Raw genomic sequence first — 13,871 nt, 5'->3', positions numbered from 1 at the left:
AAGCAAAGCTCTTGAAATCACAAAGAGCCACTGGAGGGCGAGAACAGGCAAAAAGGAATTAATGCTTAAAATTTTAATTGCTGTGTATGTCAGACATTGTAAAAAAGCATAAGAAATCTAATTTGTTAAACTGCTTAACCACAGCGAAAGGTTCCAAACAAGACTTTCTTTGCTGCTCCTGAATGTTTGGGCATGACCTTTGGCTCAGTCAGTGTCCCCTCTCTCATGCCTCCCACCTATACTTTTATACGTTATTGTTTTTAAATCTTGTAACCAGGTGTCCCATCCAGAAGCGGCCGAGAGAGTATCTGCCCCAGAAGAAGCTCCTTCCTTGCCCTCAGAAGAACGTGGTTTAAAAAAATCTCGGGATGTATTTGCTTTAGATTTCGGCATAACAGCAGTTAAGCAACCACCCACAACAGACTCAGAGGTAAATAAAGTAACACACAGAAGTGAAAAAAAAATGCAAATTAAATTCTATGGCAGGAGGAGAAAGTAGATTCCAGTCTTGTGCATCCTTTCTCCTCTCCACTTCTTTCCTCTTTCCTTGGAATTTCCTTTTTTTGAGCCACTCTGCTTTAATCTGCAAGCTAAGAAAGATTTAAGCCTCGGTTTTGCACATATGAGTTCCAAATTCTATATAAAAAAGTAGTATAGACCTCTGAGTGGAAACCATTTGTCTGATTTAATTCTAATTTTACGTTGCTTCCACTTAATTTGTTAAAGACTTCAAGTTAAGCTGAATTTATATCTAACCAGGCCAAAATTGCACTACATGGGTTTTTATAGGGATTTATACAGATTTCACAAAGTTTATTTTAAAGTGTGGGGATTTTAGCCCCTGAGGTCATGCTCGGGGCTGTCATCTCAACTACATGAGTGATTTCGAGGCTCTTTAACACAGAGGGAAGCAAAACACGACTTTGGAAGTCAAATGAGAACCTGCATTAGCACCACAGGACAAACTCAATTTCCGCAGTCCATAGAGGATACAGAATGAGATCTAAGTGTAAGAAACACCAAGAAAATGAGTGTGCTGCTTTCTGAAGCACTTGGATTTTTGAAAATAATGATTGGGGTCATGCCAGCTGTGTGGCAAGCAAATCCGAAAGGGAAGCAAAGGTGACAGATGAGATCTGCTTTTGAAAGCAAAGGTCCCAGCTCGAAGGGAGCCTCCAATTGCAAATCTCATTAACCTTAAATAGACAAAACACTTCAACAGATGAAACGGGGCAGTGTATCTGAGGGAGAGATGCCACCCGGGATCATGAAAGCTGTCAGGCTTGACTCTAGAATTTGTTTTGTCAGGCACTGCTGGTGAAGTAAGGAGATTGTGGTGATTGAGAGATAAATACAGAGTCTAGAGCTGGCAAATATTTTCAAGCTGGCAATGCAGCTTGGAGAGCCCACGATTTCTAGCAGTCTCGTGTGCACTCTGAATGAGGAGGAGGATGATAACCCTTCAGATTCCCACATGGAGATGTCCAGTGGAAACTGTTACTGAAGCTGCAGCCACTGCAAATCAAAAGCAGAGTTCTGCCCAGGTTATCTGCCCCGTGGGACTCGAGTTATGTGTGCACAGTGCTGATTTAGATAAGCTGTTGTCATCACACCAGGTGGACTTCATCAGTAGATAAACCTACCTTTATCAACAAGCATGCCTAACACAGGCCTGTCCCTAAGGTGTTAGGCTTTTTGCGAGAATATTGAACATAATTTCAGCTTTGTTATCTGGAATGTTCATACTCTGGTACTCTGGGGAAGAGTAGTCATAATGTGAAGAGAAGTGAAGGCCTGAGGGACATGGGAAGCATCTGGGGGCAAAACCATTGGAAAGGTCCTTGCACTTGTGCTGTGAGAATAGCACAACTGGGAGCCCATCTCAGCAGCTCTGCACAGATAGGAAGGAAGAAACCTTGTGCTGCTGCAGAGCTGAGACCTCACTGGGACCAGGGACATGGTGAGATAGCTCAAGCAACCAGAAAGACAGATAGGGACGGTGAGGAGAAGGGCTTGAGCTCCATGCAGAGAGCGTGGAGCTTCCTCATGAATGATCTGGGAACTAATGGATAATGATCAGAGCACAGACTGGCATGGATGACATTGGGAAGGTTTTAGCTTCAAGGAAAACAATAAGCAGCAGAAAGATGGTGGTGAGTTTTAGCAGGTTAGAACATGGCCAAATGTGAATGGGGTTTCACAGAACTGCAAAGGGACACTGTGCTCTTATGTGCAGCAGGACTTGGTGATTTAACATGGTGAATACCTGGAGAAAAGAGGAAGAGAGGACATCAAAATAAAACTGTCAAAAAAAAAAAAAAAAAAAAAGCAGATTCATACTGTATATATCAGGTTTGCAGTTCTAACAGCTGGGTTATGGGAAGCCAGAAAGCCCTGAAAGTCTTAGAATAATGTTAAACTTTGCCCAGAACAGGCAACTCAGAGATACCTTGGAGATTGCACACGTTTTGTTCTACTCTTGGCTTCCTTTATGACTTCAGCAAATTAATACAATTTTCTTGCACTTCTTTCCCAAGATAGAATAACCAACACGTTCTTATGTTGCAGGCAGGTTGTGGAACAGTTGATTAGACTGTTCACATAAAAGAAGGAAAGTAGAATGACTGTTTTATCTAGCAAGATGGGGATTCGGTTCCTCATTTTTCTCTAAATTGACTTTCTTCCTCTGAAAGCAGCGCTTAGTGGCTGTAAATTTGGCTTACAGTGTTGTGAGCAGGGCGACAGCAACGGTATATTTGAGTGACAGACTTGTTCTCTATGGCAGGTCTGATAAATGGCAACTAGTAAAACCCTTCAGTTTGGCAGATGGGTGGAATACCAATGTGTTGACCATCTGCAGAAGCTGTTGGAAAGCAGTATGGACAATCGGCAAACGTGACCCACAGTGGACACAGTGCAGAGAGGAGAATAACCTCTTTTCCATGTTTCTAATGGATAGGACAAGAATTAATGAGCTGATAATGCAGCAAGAAAGATTCAGGATGAGGACGAGAGGTAGCTTTAACATTAAGGATTATGAAGTGCTTGAAGATACTCGTGGAAACCTCTTCCTGCCAGAAGTGAATGTGACTGATACATCAAGTTTGATGGTTCTGCATTTGGGCCAAGATGTTTGCCCCACAAGGCATTAGTAAATGGTAGCAAATACAGTTTGGCTGTTACAGAAGCAAGCGACAGGTTCAGGGCTTGTTGGTCTCGTGCATGGAGTGGAGGGAATGTCTCACCGTGCAGGTGTGACTCTGGCAAAGAAGATCTTCAGGAAAGACAGACGGGCTCTAAAAAGGTCTGGCAAGGACTGGATATTAATGGTAGAAAACAGAAAACCGTTATTTTCCCTAGCGTTGTTGCATGGCTGTTTCGTGTGTAGTTTCCCATGGTAGGAGGATCTCTGGCCATCCAACTTTGCACTGCTTCACATTCTGCTAATTTCGTTCAGCTGAATGAAATATCCCAAAGCCCTCAGCTGTAGCATGGTTTGAGGCACCATATATGGCCTTTCTTCTTCTGGATTATCCTTTAATGTTTACCATTTCTGTTATTGTCTAGTTTAAAAATGTGATACGTTCGTTTGAGAGGTGGAATCATTGGCTTGCTGAACTTATTAGTAAGTAGCTGGACTTTAGTTACTTGGCCACTGTGGTACCAACCAGTGCAAATAAAGAAAAAACATTGTTAAAAAGTTCCTTAACATTATAACATTCCTATTTAATCCTTGCTTGAGTTAAGTATAAAGTAACCAACAGGTCATGCCTTACCTGTTAAAATGTTTGGATGATTCATGTTTTTTCTCTGGCATCAATTATGAAAATGCTCAAGGTTTTTTAGTGGCAAAACATAAATGGTGTTTATTGTAATAACTGCTTTTTAAAAGCAAGTCCTTTACTGTTAGAGAATTATTTCAATTAAAAGCAAAATTTAAGTGGTATTTATTTAAAAAAAAAAAAGAAAAGAAAGAGTGAGAATGGCTCAGGTAGTTACAAGTGGGATGACTTGCATCAGATCTCTGATAGGAGGGTTTTATTTTATTTTATTTTATGATTTGAGTATCTGTTTTAAAACCATAATATAACTAATGTCAGCCCATATAGTTTTGCAGCAACAGGTCTTGACAAGCAGTCTTCATATATCAGATGAGATTGGAGCTCCAGCTGATCACAGGATCAACTGATGTATTTGTCAACTTATACAATATATCTGATTAAGCTGAAAAAAAAAAGAGATTACTGCCAAGAATTAATATAGCCCTTATAAAATGGATTCAGTTTTCCAATAGTATCATCCTCTTTTGGAGATATACCAACTAGGGGCCAGCAGGAATTTACTGTTGAATCAATATTATTCAGTAATCTCTTCAGCAGGGTATTTACCAAAGAAAATTTAAGCTTGCTGCTAAGAAAGATCTATTAAATATGCTGAAGAGTAAGGAGTTTTACCTAGAGTAACTTAGATGTCTCTTTAAAATGGCACAAACATGCTCTTTAAGGTGACCAAATTAGTGGCTGTGCATTTGAGAGCAACATCAACAAAAATGCAGACATTAGTTACCACAGAGGGGACTGTGTCCTTGAAAGCTGTAGTTTGATGGGGAAAAAAAGAGTCAGAAATATTCGGGTGAGTAGCAAGTTAAATGAGGCCGTTGTGTGATGCTGTGGTAGAAGGGATAATTCTGTGGGAATGAAAAATGCCGGCCAGCATGGTTTCATGGAAAATGTGCCTCTCCAGATAAACATAATATTTTTCCTTGTCTGATTTTGCTTGAGTCGAGTCTATAAATATGTATGGGAAGAAAAGATTTATTCTACCAGAGGCTTTTTTATTTAATAGGCAAAGATTTTTGCAAGATTTGCTGTATGAAAAAGGAAACAAGCCTAATCAAACTACCAAAAAAAAAAGTAAAATCACTTGAAAATTTTGCTTTAGATATCTCAGTGAGGTGTGCTGATTTGACCCAATACCTTGTGTAAAATTGAGGGAAATGGGTGAAAATAATCTGGTCTATCTTATACAAGAAGGTTCCTCTGCACCTTCGAGTTCCCGGGATTCCTTCCCTCTGTAAAAAATGTCAAATACCAAGTCGAAGGTTGTGCAACAGGACGTTGTCCCATCCCTCAGTCCTATAAACAGCTGAGGCTTCATGAACCCTGGACTTTATTTTTCCAGCATTTTGGAGAAAGGAGCCTTTTCTCCAGGGTGCCGACTCTTCCACTGCAGAGCCCTTTTGCAGCATGTGGCATTGCAGGTCCAAAGCTCAATATCCTGCTGAGATAAAGAGCAGTTTGCATCCCGGGCGATGCTCAGATTAAGCTCTGAGTTTATATACTGCTCTCATTCGTGGGCTGTGTTTATGCCATGGTTTTATTTTCCTGCATAAAACTTAGCTTCAAGTCGCACTGCTGGGAAAATGATACAATTGCTGAAGTGCCGTTCATAGAGCTGTGCGATGGGTGATTTGGATCAGAAGATGCAATGAAGAGCTGTTTCTAAATGTGGCTGGACAGCAAGTTCTGCATATGATCAGGAAACAACCTGAAAATATAATAAACATCAGTGTTAGTATGCAAAGAGTCGTGTCACTTCAGACTGCTTTGGCTTCCTCTGCTTACTGCTGCTCTGTTACAGGCCCTCCTTCCTGGGAGGAGAAAGAAATGGGGTTTATTCCTGTAGCTATTTTGTCCTTTTTTTTTTCTGTCCTCTAGCTACCCAGTGGGAGGCTCTTCCATGCTGCGGCCGTCATCTCCGATGCCATGTACATCTTCGGCGGGACCGTGGACAATAACATTAGAAGTGGCGAGATGTACAGGTTCCAGGTAACGTAGCTTACACAAACTAAACTAAACTCCTGCTTTGCTTCTCTCCACGTCCTGCTGCTGCTCCCTACCGACCCGTAAGAATCCAAAATTGTGAGATTTCCAGGGGTTTGTAGCAGATCGCATCCTCCTCCCACGCTCCAGTGTTTATATTATGTGGGACTTGCAAATAGGTTTGGAGACCAGATGAGGCTCCTAGCCATGAAATCCTAATCTGTGTGATAAGACACAAATCTTGGTTGTTACTTTATGTTGTTTTTCGTTGCTGTCACTGCAAAGGAAATCCTTGGATACTTGGTTCATCCCTATTTTCTATGGTTTCTATGCTACACTGAGATCAAGTTAACAGGAAAATCCAGGAATAGGATGTAACTACAGAGCTTTGGAGACAGCCAGTTGAAATGGATAAAAATAAGTCTTGCTGTTTGTTTTTTCTTTTAGTTTTCTTGTTATCCAAAGTGCACACTACATGAGGATTATGGAAGGCTGTGGGAAAACAGGCAATTTAGTGACTTGGAGTTTGTTCTGGGAGAGGTGAGTACGTTTTAGTGAAAATGGTGTTTTGGCTGGACCGACTGAATATGTGATACAGGTGTATGCATCATGTAGAATGCTAGTTGAGAAAAATCTAATTTGCCCCATATTTGGGCCAGAAATCCTGGAATTAGCTTATGAGAACCCCTGGTGAAAATGTTATCTAATCCAGGTAAATTTATAAAACTGCAAAGGAAAGAAAAAAAAACAACTTTGTAAACTTTGAAGCAGAAAATCTCTGTGTCACTGAGACAGAACTTGAATTTATCAGAGTACTTTATATGTAATTGCAGTGTGAAAATGATAGTAAGGACTTGTGCCTCTGGGCCTCTTTTCATGGGAAGAGCAGGTCAGTGTTTTGCAGATCTATTTCAGGATCTGTTTTTATTTACTGAAATAAAATGGAATGATAAAACAGTAGAAAAGAATGTTACTCTCCAATAATGAAAACAATTATCAAAGTTAAAAAAAGCATTTTTCCTTAGAAAATGCTCTTTTCTCTGAGAAATTTCAACTTAACTATATCCTTTTTACAAAAAACATTGTTACAGAAGACTTTGCAAATAGCAGATGTTGACCCACAGTAACAGATGAACATGTATACTGTGGCTTTGAATGAAAGACAATCTAAAAATCAGATGTAAAGCCAAGGAGTAGAATCTGTGGTACTGAACTTGCACAACTTCTAGTCAGTAAATACAACAAAGACTCTTCTCAAATGATTTTTGCCATTGCTGAGTCTTTAGGAAAAAGTAGGTGTTGAGTCTCATCTGAATATGCAGAGAAGATATAAGCTTGCTTTTGTTTTTAACTTAAAGTACCCATATGGTACCTGAGAATCAGCCCAGGGTTCTGCTGCTTCTGCCATCTTGCACTACCATGTGATTTGTAAAAACGAGTTTGTTGTGTGCTCTCCTTTTGCCTCTGACAGAAGGAAGAACGAGTCCGGGGACATGCTGCAATCGTTACTGCCCGCTGCAAGTGGCTGAGGAAGAAAATCATACAGGCAAGGGAGAGACTGAAACAGGCAAGTGTTTCAGAGCAGTAATCCTATGGCAAGGTAATGCTTGTTCTGTCCAAATCTGGATATAAAATCGTTAGGGAAAATACAACATTTGCTGAGACAGGTGTAGGAGCAGATCAGCATCTGATGCTCAGGTGATGCCAGGCACGTGCAATACTGGGGATAGTTGGTATTAACATAGGGTATTGCACATGGGTTAGAGCAGGGAAAGAGCATAACGTGGAGGAACCAGCGTTAATCCAGTTATCTGGATTTGGCAGAATGGTTCACGGGCCCTGTCTTAGCTGTCTGTTTGAATCTTGTAGCACGCCCCTAGGGTGGAAGGCTTATCCTATGCTCTGGGAAGGGCAAAGGCTGCAGGCAGTTTGGGATGGCCTGCAAGATGAGAGAGATTAGAGAGAAGAAGGAGTTAAGGTTTTGAGAGTGGCTTGTACTTTAGTATTTTCTAATTTTCCTATATTGCTGGTGCATGTGGAAAATGCTCAACTTTACAGACAGCTTTTCATCATCAAACATTTTGTTATTTTTGAGGAAGTGGTAGCAGCAGGTAAGACATGAAGAGAAGATGCCAACAGGTCTTCTAGACACACGGATGTTTCATTGCCCTTTTGCTAGTTGCTTTGCCACCCCATAGCCCTCCATCTTCCCTGGAAAAGGCTGCAAGGAAAGGGCTGTCAGAGTGAAACTTTGAAGCAACAACCTCAAAATAGTTTTGCAGAGCACTTTGTGCTCTGACTCTGCAAGGCAGGGTTGTGTGCAATTTGTTGGTGTGTCTTCCTTCTCTCTTGGCTGTGAAGCAGTTGATGGGAAGGTCTGTGCTACTCCTTCCTTTTTTTTCCAAGGTCATTTTTGAGATTTATCCAGGAATTCCTATTTATTTTGATCTGGATTTGCAACAGGAGAGGGAACTCCTGTTCCCTGTAAGGCACGTGCGTTTTGAACCTTGAAGATTGTGCAGGCATGAGAAGGATCCTTCCTCTGGCCTAATGGTAATGGGTATGGGTTGACACTACCTTATGGTCATGTTTGAGCGTTTTTTCTCTCTCCTTAGAAGTCAAAGCAAGATATTGAAGACGAGGGACAGGCGGCGTGTCAGAAGGATGGGATTGGTGGCAGTGTCAAGCTGTGCCGCCTGCAGCCTCTCCTGGAGGTGCCCATCCGCGAGGCCGAAGCTCAGCCCTTCGAGGTGCTCATGCAGTTTCTGTACACGGATAAAATAAAATACCCCCGCAAAGGTAAGACAGCAGGGTGAAAACAAAATATTAGCAACTCAGAAACAGATATTTACTTTGGTATGGAGTAAGCATTTGCAGATAAGCTCTTAGCACCTAATTACTTACCTGAGATTAAAAAAGTATATTGCAAATTTCTGTCAACACATACTGTGCAGTGCTCCAGTGTTCCTTGATTCTTTTCAAATATCAAGGGAAACTAGGTTCTTCGTCTTTCTGAAGAAGTATAAAAAATGTGTTTTGAACAGAGAAATGGGAGGTAAATCTTAAACTTGCAGGAATGCAAGTTTTACTTGGTAGCTTTGGGTACATTTCACAGTGGAAACTGCAGGAAAGCTCCTCTGCAGGCAGATAATTTATCTATTACACTGAACAGGCTCTGTGTTACAGCAGCCTGCTTAGAAGAACCATGCATCTTATACTGGCTTATTTCCTTTCTCTGCTACTGCTCGAGGCTGCCGCAGAGAAAGGCAGAGCAAGGCAGTATTCATCCTCTCTTCAAAAAGTCAATCCAAAGAAACGCCTCAAGAAGGAAAAATCCATTAGATGCATTCACTGAAGATCCCTGAATTTAAAACACTTAGAGGATGAGAGGCAATAGCCAGAGACCACTCAGCTCTGACACAGCAAAACTAATTCGTGGCTATGACTGAGCAATGAGGTCTGCTGGGCCACGAGGGGAGCTCCCTTTGGTGAGGGCCCGGCAAGGTGCAGGCACCTGGCCCAGTGCTTTCACCTGAGGTACATCTACCCGGACACTGGAAGCTTTGTTTCAGTTTGTCCTTTCTAGGACAAGGTAATTCTCAAGAAAACACTAATTCATATGTGGTGGTCCCAAGGAAGCGATCTACAGGCTTTCTCTGCAAAATGGCATGTCCCAGAGCAAACCTAAGGAATGGGGACAAGAGAATCTCCTCCTTGGTTGCTGCCAGCATTGCCAGATCCCAGTCTTAGCCCCTTGGTTAATTCTCAGCACATCCATTGTGGGGCAGAATCAGACTAAGGAAGGGATTAGCACATTGAACTTCTCCCTTTGTTACAGGCTTTCCCAGACCTTTCTCGCCAGCCCCTCAAACCATCTCCCTGGTGCCTGCCTTTCTGCAGTGCTGTTAATCTGCTGCAATCCCCCAGTGGCTCTGATTGTACCTATTCCTGGTTGCTGCTCTTAGTCCGGAGGGCAGCAGCTCTGGGGAATCCTCCTTTTGGAGGCTGCACTAATAGAGTTGGGCATGCCTAGCAAATGAGATTTTGCTTATTAGATCCAGGGAAGCCACATTACGTGCAAGGCAGCTTTTCTCTGTCAAAAAAAAAGTAGTTACGGCAGATGGCCAGAGGTCCCCCGGGAGAAAAGCAAAGGCTGCGGTGGCTTCTTTCATTTCATGTCCCAGTAGCCCTCGTGCAGTAGCCAGCCTGGGTCCCCACTGCCCTCCTTACCTTCAGCCCTCTCTTCTAGCCCAGCCTTAGATGTGTTGCATGCGCAAGCACAGCCTGTTCTCCTAAGAGCCTGTCAAAACTGGGGAGCTGGTTGCTAGTGCTTCGTTAATACCTGGGACTTCAACGTGTTGCAAAATGAGGCTGCTTATGTGTGAGCTTGTTAATGAGTTTAGGGCCTTCACTTTCTTCTGAGAGGTTTTTAAATTTGGGCTCTAGATTGACACAAAGTCTTAGTCTGAAACATGTTCTGGGGTGGCTGCTTTCAGCCCTCGGTTTTGAAAGACTGTTTGTCCCCTCTTTTCAGTACCAGTTCTTGATTTAGTCAAAGAAGCAATGGATTTTTTTTTCTCATAAAAATACTTTACTAATCTCTGTCCATTCAGGTTCATACTAAAAATTATTTTGCATTGTTTTTCCTTTGAAGTCTCTAGAGATACAGAAAGGCATTGTTATCTCTTGTATTTTCAGGCCATGTGCAGGATGTGTTACTTATTATGGATGTATACAAACTAGCCTTAAACTTCAAGCTCTCTCGACTGGAACAGCTCTGCCTGCAGTATATCGAAGCATCTGTAGATCTGCAGAATGTGCTCGTTGTGTGTGAAAATGCTAACAAACTTCAGCTGGATCAGCTAAAGGTAATCACATTTTGCATACAAAGTAGCTGATAAGAAATAAAAAAAATCTTGACGTAATTAATGTTTTATAAAGCTGTCAGCTTTTGCAAGTGTGGTTCTTCCCTGTAATTGTAGTTGCTGGAGTATGTATTAGCGTGGATAGTGCTCCAGGCACTTGTGAATATTATGTGGGCTTTTGGAAAGTGTTAGCTGTGTTTGGTGAACTACCCTGTAGGATGCAAAAGGCAGAGTGACTTTGGTTCAGACTATGCTTGTGCTGTCGTGCTGTGGCTCCTATGAAGGGCAACCAGAGCCGACTCTCCTTAAAACTGCAGAGAAGAAGCTCCTGCCCCCAAGCCCAAGGGTCGCTGTGAGATTCCTGCGGTGCCGGTGTGAGCAGCGGTGCACGTCTGCAGCCTGGGCAAGTCAAGCTGACAGTTACCACCAGGGTAGGGCTAGCCAAACCAGTAGGTCCCAGCACTCCCTGTCACACTCTTTATGTGCTGGGTTTGGGCAAAGAAAATCCAGGAGGACAGCAACAGTCGGCAGCAATTACGTAAGTGCTGGCACAGCCTTTGGTGCATAGGACCCTGGTGCCATCAGCTGCCCAGAAGCTCAAGGATGGAGCATTTTAGCACCCATGGATCTTCTGTCAATAATTTCAGATAAATCAGGTACCTCCACCTGCCTTAGCTACCAACAAGGTGGCAAGGGCTTTTCTGAATCACTCCGTTTCCTCAGAATCATTTTAAATTAGCATTCTTTGCTCTCAAGTGCTTGTTACTCCTCATGGTGAAGTGTCATGAGCTGTTGTCATTCTCCACTTATGCACAATGCTGCTCCTTTGGGACTCGGGGCTTATAAAAGAACTAAGGGACAATTAGGCCTGCTCTGTGGCAGCACATCAGGCAAAGAGATGCATTCCTGATGGCTATGACTGTCTGAAAAGAATGCAGTTTCCCTCACAAAGGATAACTGAGAACTGAACAACTCATCCTTGAGAGAGACAGTTCCTGCAACATAGGGGATAGCTGCAGCACTGCAAGGTGCAAGTCTGTTGAAAGGTGCTAGAATATTCTGCAGTATCAAATAGTGTATTTTTAGATTGCAATGGATGATTATGAACGTCTAATGAAGATTGAGATGGTTCTTTGTACTGATAACTGATATTGCCACCAGAAAGAAATTGGTTAGATTTTGAAATGGGAGGGCTTTTTATCTAATGTATGTGGTACTGTAATATCTCTTTGTATGAGTAAAGTGACTTTTTTTTTTTCTTATTCTTTAAGGAACATTGCCTGAACTTTGTGGTGAAAGAATCACACTTTAACCAGGTAATAATGATGAAGGAGTTTGAACATCTTTCCTCATCCCTCATAGTGGAGATTGTGCGGAGAAAACAGCAGCCTCCTGTTCGAATGCATTCCGATCAGCCGCTTGACATTGGTAACTATTATGTCCTATAAAGGTAGTGGTTGTGGTGTTTTTGAGCTGCTAGGGACATATTTTGCTTAGGCTGTGCTTATTTGGCTTCCCAGACTAAGAACACTCCAGTTCTTTCTTCAGGGATTTTCACTCAGAACACTGTTCCCATCAAAATACCTGTAGGGTTGTGTTGTACTTACTCATCTCCATGCAATATATGAATCAACAATATATAAGAATCAAGTCTCCTGGATGTGTTCAGAGAGGCAGAAGGTATGGAAGGATATAAGGAAGGACCCCATGAAAAGGCAGTGGGGATTCAGTTAGTGTGAACAACAAAGTAACAAAGCTGTTAGCGGGGGAAGTTGACCTGCTCATGAATTGCCACCCAAGAGGGAGCAGCGGTGGGGAAGATGATCTTGGGAGTAAGCTGGTGCTGACAGGACAGATCTTATGGGAGAGAAAGGAAAAAAAAAAAACATGGAAAAAAATAACCCAAAAAAAGTTAATGGAAGAAGCGATGGGAAGATAGGGAGGAGAAGATAAATAACTTGCATTAACAATCATGCCTTTCATTTTCATTCTGTGATTGTGCTGGAAGGAGAAGAATCGATTAATAATTCTGTTACAGAATTCATTGAGGACTGATTTGGGACTAGCCTTATGTAAGATTTTATCATCCTGAGTCCAAAAAAAGAAACACAATAATGAAATTTGCTGAGGCCCGGACGTTCAGAGACATTGCCAGTATTGCTTTGGAATACTGTGCAAAAAGAAGCGTGTACTGAGTAGTAGATAGAGGATGCTAGTCCGCTTGAAGGTCAAGTGGAAAACCTTTGGCTGACAGTCGTCCCAGGAAGAAGAGACATGCACTGTCCTGGAAGGTGGCATGGCCAGCCTCTATATTTAGAAATGAAAGGGCACTAAAGATGGAAACAGCAAAAAATTGAAAGCTGCACTTCGCAATGAGGAAAGTGTTCGGGTCAGACTTGAATGATTGCTCTATTTTTCGATTATTGTATATTTTCAAGGCTATTTAAAATGTTGGATGGAAGAAGCCTTCGTTAAAGATTGAGGAAAGCTTTTCCATTTAAGTAAAGAGATGAAATTCTGTATTCCTGGTAATTGGAAGTGAAAAGGTAGGGAAAAATCACCTTTATGCATAGAAAGCAGCTTTGCCTTGCTCCTTGGCAGTGCTTGCTGTCAGCAGTTAGAAAGCAGAGCTGCCAGGCACGCTTCAGGGATAGGCAGGAGGTAATGAATTGTGGTGGGGAAGGACAAAGCTCATTTCAGAGAAAAGGCTGATCAGTCACCCCGTGGGTCCCGAAAGAAAGGGAGTCCATAGCTGTGATTTAGCCTTATGTTAGTTGTTATCAACTGTCTGTTTGACACTATCATATCTTTCTCTTTTTTAACTATTTCACCGTATTGATTTTCAGGAACATCTTTAATTCAGGACATGAAGGCTTACCTGGAAGGAGCTGGGACTGAGTTCTGTGATATCATCCTTCTCTTGGACGGGCACCCACGGCCAGCCCACAAAGCCATCCTAGCAGCCCGCTCCAGGTGAGGGTCGTTGCCCTACGGGTGCAACTTGTGTGGGTTGTTTTCTGTAGGAGTCAGGGAGGAATTTTGTATGTGCACAAAATACCGCTTTGCTCAAGAAGTGCTATAAACATCAGTGATTAAATATTTTTCAATTCAATACCCAGCAGGGAAAGACAGGAGGAAATTAAAACTGTAGAGATTCTCCAGACCATATTTGAGAAGCTGCATC

At 42.2% G+C, this 13,871-nt stretch overlaps 1 protein-coding gene across 2 annotated transcripts in view; it reads left to right on the top strand.

The window, feature by feature from the left end:
• The window catches only part of LZTR1 (leucine zipper like post translational regulator 1), a 30,378-nt gene that overhangs the window by 11,718 nt on the left and 4,789 nt on the right, over positions 1-13,871 (top strand). Inside the window, exons 10-17 of one of the 2 annotated variants that reach the window (XM_088534515.1) lie at positions 278-430; positions 5,718-5,828; positions 6,270-6,362; positions 7,294-7,389; positions 8,438-8,621; positions 10,521-10,690; positions 11,959-12,115; positions 13,534-13,660. In XM_088534515.1, the coding sequence (XP_088390641.1) occupies positions 278-430; positions 5,718-5,828; positions 6,270-6,362; positions 7,294-7,389; positions 8,438-8,621; positions 10,521-10,690; positions 11,959-12,115; positions 13,534-13,660 (1,091 nt within the window). The remainder of the gene's footprint in view (positions 1-277; positions 431-5,717; positions 5,829-6,269; positions 6,363-7,293; positions 7,390-8,437; positions 8,622-10,520; positions 10,691-11,958; positions 12,116-13,533; positions 13,661-13,871) is intronic. The other variant, XM_088534516.1, reaches the window with a different exon arrangement.

The sequence above is a fragment of the Tinamus guttatus genome, unplaced genomic scaffold (assembly GCF_059628265.1).
Source record: "Tinamus guttatus ecotype Peru unplaced genomic scaffold, ASM5962826v1 Tinamus_guttatus_pri_ptg000563l, whole genome shotgun sequence".
NCBI lineage: Eukaryota > Metazoa > Chordata > Aves > Tinamiformes > Tinamidae > Tinamus > Tinamus guttatus.
This window is presented reverse-complemented; position numbering and strand designations above follow the sequence as displayed.